This window comes from Myotis brandtii, unplaced genomic scaffold, assembly GCF_000412655.1.
Source record: "Myotis brandtii unplaced genomic scaffold, ASM41265v1 scaffold616, whole genome shotgun sequence".
NCBI lineage: Eukaryota > Metazoa > Chordata > Mammalia > Chiroptera > Vespertilionidae > Myotis > Myotis brandtii.
Window position 1 is genome coordinate 217,787 of NW_005370346.1, and position 5,700 is coordinate 223,486.

Genomic DNA, 5,700 nt, shown 5'->3' on the forward strand with positions numbered 1-5,700 from the left:
GGATCCGGCCCGTTTGGAATGAATAAAACTAAAAAAAAAAAAGCCCGTACCCTTTTATGTAATGATGTTTACTTTGAATTTATATTAGTTCACACAAACACTCCATCCATGCTTTTGTTCCGGCCCTCCGGTCCAGTTTAAGAACCCATTGTGGCCCTCGAGTCAAAAAGTTTGCCCACCCCTGGCCTAGAGCAAAGAATATCTTTACATGATATTATTCTACAAAAGCTCATTAATTAATTTTTAAATTTTACAATGGCATATTGTACATTTATCCCAAACAAACTTACAAACTAATTCTTTAAATATTTAGCAGCAATTTAATAAGGATTTTATCCCTTCCACTGTGTGGAAGGCCCCCAAGGAAGGCACTTGAGCATTCTATATTGACCTCTCTTGACCTTTTTACCAAGGGGGTCCCTCTTCCAATTGCCCATAGCTGTTACCTAAGCTCTCTGTTCATGCTGAGGTTGAAGCCTCATGGTGGCTGGTACCATGGATCTCTCTTGCCCAGTGGCGTAAGCTGGGCCCTCTCTGTAGAAGAAATCTGGGTTCCCCATGATCAATGCTGGGGCCCTGTCAGCAGGCAAGGGGATCCAAAAGCAGTTCCTGGGCATGGAGGCCACAGGGGCATACGCTACCAAGGAGACAGAACTAAACCTCACATCACCCTGCTTGGCCCCGGAGAATGGCTGGTTAGTCAATGACGGGTAAGACCCCTCAGGGAGGGGCGACCTAAGACAGGCACAGTCGCAGGGGGCCTCAGGGGAGAACTTGGGGGTCAACAGACGTGGGGAAGAGATCCTCACCCCCCCAACTATGCAGGGGTTTGAACACTCGCCCCTTCTGAGGGAGGTCTTCTGCCCCCATGGCTGCTTCCCAATTCCCATGCCCAGCTCAAATCGAGACCCAGATAACAGAAAGAGACTTAGCCCAGCCGAGATTGATACCCAGATAACAGAGACTTAGCTAACAGCAGCTACCCTATATCTAAATCCAGCTTAACACCAGGAATGCTCAGGGCCTTCTCAAGGATGCAAAATAATCCTTTTCATTAATATTTACAGTATAAATTAAAATTGTTATTAAAATATTTACTCTAACAATAAAATAATAGTCAAGTTTTCAGATTAATTAAAATTAGCTTAAGTAGTATTAACCAAAATTATCATTTCATGGAAAAATTGCTTAACATACAAAAACCTAAAGCAGTCATATTTTTGTACAAAAAATTAAAATTTAAAGTTATCTAGACTGCATTATAAAATTTCCAAAAACCTCCTAATATTAAAAAACAAAGAAGGGGGATAGTGGAATAATAACCTACTAAGTAAATGCCTTAATTGCTTTAAAATTTTTACTTGAAAATTAATTTTTTTTATTTGTAATGCTAACAGCAAGACACACATGAAAAACATACGTGGTGTCAAAATAAGCCAAAGGAAATTCATTTGAGCAAAAATAATTATGAACCTTTGGTCGAGAATACATTTGTATATTTTCAGAAAACAACTCCATGACCATGTAGATTCCTGCAACAGAGAGGAATTATCAGGACTGCTCCAGCCACAGAATAGCAGTGGCCCCGTGAGACAACAAGAAGAGAAGCAGTCCAGAAATGAAGACGGTGACAATGCTTTATCATGCTAGCAGTCAGCAGCTGTGCATCGCTGCAGGTTGCCCAGGACCAAACCAGAGAGAGTCGGAACTACATTGCCACCATTTGTCCACCATCCAGAACTGAAATATTACTGCTGACATGTACACATAAAAAAACTGTCGGACACTGAAACATGAACTTCGCCTAAAAAACAAAGAAGGGGGATCTGTTGGGGGCCAGATGTAAGCTGGCAAGGTCCTTGCACCTGAAGGGGCTAGCAAGGCTGGGACCCTTACCCACACAGTTTTCCCAGACTTGTTTGAATGGCGATTATCAGTAGAATGAGAGCAACATTTGTAGAATGAGAACAGCCTTTCATAGCTTACCAAGAAGTCTGTAACTATTTACTGAGATTTGCTGTACTGAGAACTTGTCCTTCTGCTGTGTCTCTCCCTTAGAGATTAAGAGGAACAAAGAATACATTCCTCTTGACAGACCTCCTATTCAGTGTGTTATGTATAAATAGGATTGTGTGGCTAATAAAGTTGCTTCAGTTCATCGAGAGAGCTGGAGTCCTCCCAACCCTGCTTTCCTGTCTTTCTTTCTTTTCTCAATTCCCACCTCCCTACCTCAGCCCAGCTCAACCTGTCAGGCTGGCCTTGACAGGTTGAGATCAGGCCGGCAGGGGATGGCAGTTAGGGGAGATCAGACAGGCAGGCAGAGGCAGTTAGGGGCAATTAGGAAGGCAGGCAGAAGCAGTTAGGGGCGATCAGGCAGGCAGGCAGGTGAGCGGTTAGAAGCCAGTGGTCCCAGATTGCGAGACGGATGTCCGACCGCCAGTTTAGGGATGTCTGACCACAGGGATCAGGCCTAAACTGGTAGTCAGACATCCCCCATGGGGTCCCCAATTGGAGAGGGTGCAGGCTGGGCTGAGGGAACCCCATACCCCCGCCCCCCCATGCACAAATTTCATGCACCGGGCCACTAGTGTACGTACAAAAGACAACCTTCTTAAAAATGGGCAAAAGACTAGAGAGGAAATCCAAATGGCCATTATAAATATTAAAATATGCTCAATTTCTTTTAGTAATCAAGATAATTCAGATTAAAATATAAAGAAATAATATTTTATACCCAGAAGGTTAGCAAAAAATTTTTTTAATTTGTCTATTCCAAGTGTGGAACAATGACCAACCTTACACACAATTGTTAGAAATGTAAATTAGTACAAACACTTTGGAAAGTAAAATAACATTATCTAGTAAATTCCTGGCTGTATTCTCTAAATGAACTCCAGCATATGTGTACTAGCAGTCACATTTACTAAGATTCATAGCACTAACATAAAACTGAAACAATTCCAATGACCTTAAATGGATAAAGTGTCATACATTACATTTCAGAAGAAAAAAATATTCCATGAACCACAGAAACTAAAATCAGCATGGATGAATCTCAGTAATACAATTTTGAGTTTTAAAAAGTCAGAATTACATACACAATTCTGTGCATAAAAAGTTGAAAATAAGGATATATGATACAACTATAAAGAAAAGCCAATAAATTATAAGCAAAATTGGTTCTCCAATGAGAGGTGAGAATGAACCATGGGTATGAAGTGGTATATCATTGGGCAGAGGCCTTTAAGGGCCTCAAATGGCACTGACAATTTTCTATTTCTTACACTAAGAAGTAGGTTTATGGGTTTTTTGTTCTAATACTATTTAAACTACACATGCATGCTAATATATATTTATGTGTGTGAGAGTTATTTAATAATAATTAATTTAAAATAATATATATTTAATACTATGATTCTACATCAAATTTTTTTCTCAGAAAACTGAACAAGGATATATATATAAAACATGGGAAGAAGTAGTGATAGTTGAGTGGGGAGTGATATTGACAGAGATGTTTATAAAGACCCTGATTTTTTTCTGAACTTCAGTTTTCCATTTTATCTTAATGCTTCCTATCTGTATGAAAATCCTTCCTGTGCCACAAAGATAAACTCATAGTATGTGCATGTTTTCTAGCTTCTGACCTGTGTTTTTGCTTAAGATCATCATCTTCCAGTTACCCAGATTCCTCTGCCTCTCACCTTTTTCTGTGAGTTTCCCATTTATGTCAGCTTTCTCTCCAGATATTCCATTTATAGCTATATCATAACTCTGGAACTAGCCTACTAATTATTTATTTATATAAGTGTATAACACCCTAGTATCTTGCAAGTACCTCGTTTAAAGTACAATTTCAAAATATGTTGATTAAAGGGAAAATAAGCTGACCATTAAGAGAAAATGAGGCATTTAGATGTATACTACTAGTAGCAGTAGTAGCTAACATCTATTGAGTTCATAATATGAGGTAGGAACTGTTCAAAGAATTTTAAAGTGTTACCCCATTTTACATATGATGAAACAAAAGCACAGAGAGGTTAGTAACTTTCCCCAAATTTTCCTGCATGTGTCAGGATTTCAACCTGGTACATCAGTTACAGCTATCTGTCCAGTTTAAAAGTTTATCAGATTAGGAAAATATTTTTTTAAAAGACTGAGAGAGGCTTATGAAACTGGGAAGAAACTGTACTCAGAGAATAGATAAGTGAGTTATTAGAAAGAAGGGGGCAAAATGTTAAAGGAGAGACAGTTATGAATAATAAATTGGGAGAACACCCTAAAAGGCCCTGAGCTTCTACTAAGACCTAGAACATTTGAGAACATGCCAACAAAGAAAAGTGATGGGGTGACACAAACAGAGCTGTACCCTGCAAAGGTTTTGCCTAATTCTTCTTCACCCACCTGAGCACAAGTCTTTTGCCAGCTCTTTCTTCACCATCCAGGGCTCTTTTCCTTGTTCCAACAATAATATCACACTTGGCTTAGAGAAACAAAGTCCTGCATATATAAAAAGAAACAGAATTTGGTCATGCTGTGGATATCTCAGAACTCACATCCAATCCTTTGTTCATCAGGGAAGAGACATGTATTCAAAGCATAGGGAAAATGAAGCTTCCAACATAGGTTAATAATAGACCTGTCCACTGCCAACTCCACAAATATTTATAAATCATTATTTGGTACAAGCAGTACACATTCAACCAAGCACTGCAGATGCTATCCAAAAAATCATAATGGTGGTAGCAAAGAGCCCCTTATGAATAGAAGCTTAATTCTTACCCAGTGATACCAAGATCCTGTAGTTCTCCAACATCACATTACTGTACAGATGCCTTTGAGAAGAATTTAGACAATCCCATTCCTCTTGGGAGAAGTCTACAGCCACATCCCCAAAGGTCACCAACTCCTGAAGTGAAATAAGTGGAAGTAAAATAACCTCATCTCTTACCACACTTAACTCATTCATTTTGCCCCAGGCACAATGGGGTCTCCCTGATATTACCTCAAATATGTAAAGCATGATCCCCCTTAGGGCTTTTGTACTTCTCGGATCATTCTGTATAAAAATATCAATGCTCATGCCTCAGTTCTCTATTCACGAACCCTCGTTATTTTTCTTGATAGCACTTAATATTTTTGTTATTTATTGTCTGTCCCTCACCTCCACTACAATATAAGCTCCATGAGGGCAAAGCATGTTTTTGTTTCAGCCACTGCTGTATTCCCAGGTACAGAACAGTATCTGGCACAGGTGAGGTATTCAAACATGCATTGAATAAACTGAATTAATAAATGAATGGTTTGAAAAGTTCAAGAACCTGTAAGAGGATTAAAAGTGGGACCAGAAAGTATATACTATATCTCTAAAAAATGTGGTAGACCACATTAAAATTCAAGTACTTCAATCAAGAGAACCTTACACTTTATGTAAAGGAATAGATGTTTCACTCATAATACTACTTCTGCCTAAATAGGTTGGGCAAAATTCTTAAAAACTTGCAAGTCATGCTGATTCCAGATTTCTATAATGTGATCACTTGCTGATGAAATTAATATAATGTGTGTGTGTGTGTGTGTGTGTGTGTGTGTGTGTGTGTAATCTACACTAATAAAAGAGAAACATGGTAATTGGCGTACGACCGCTACCCTTCCCATTGGCGAATCAGCATATCCTTATGCAAATTAACTGTCAGCCAA

At 39.0% G+C, this 5,700-nt stretch overlaps 1 protein-coding gene across 2 annotated transcripts in view; it reads right to left on the minus strand.

Annotated features, from left to right (window-relative positions):
• ZNF570 (zinc finger protein 570) overlaps nucleotides 1–5,700 on the minus strand; it is a 55,553-nt gene that overhangs the window by 41,872 nt on the left and 7,981 nt on the right. For both annotated transcript variants that reach the window (XM_005879928.2, XM_014528088.1), the window contains exons 3-4: nucleotides 4,783–4,909; nucleotides 4,405–4,500 (exon numbers count right to left, since the gene is read on the minus strand). In XM_005879928.2, the coding sequence (XP_005879990.1) occupies nucleotides 4,405–4,500; nucleotides 4,783–4,909 (223 nt within the window). The remainder of the gene's footprint in view (nucleotides 1–4,404; nucleotides 4,501–4,782; nucleotides 4,910–5,700) is intronic.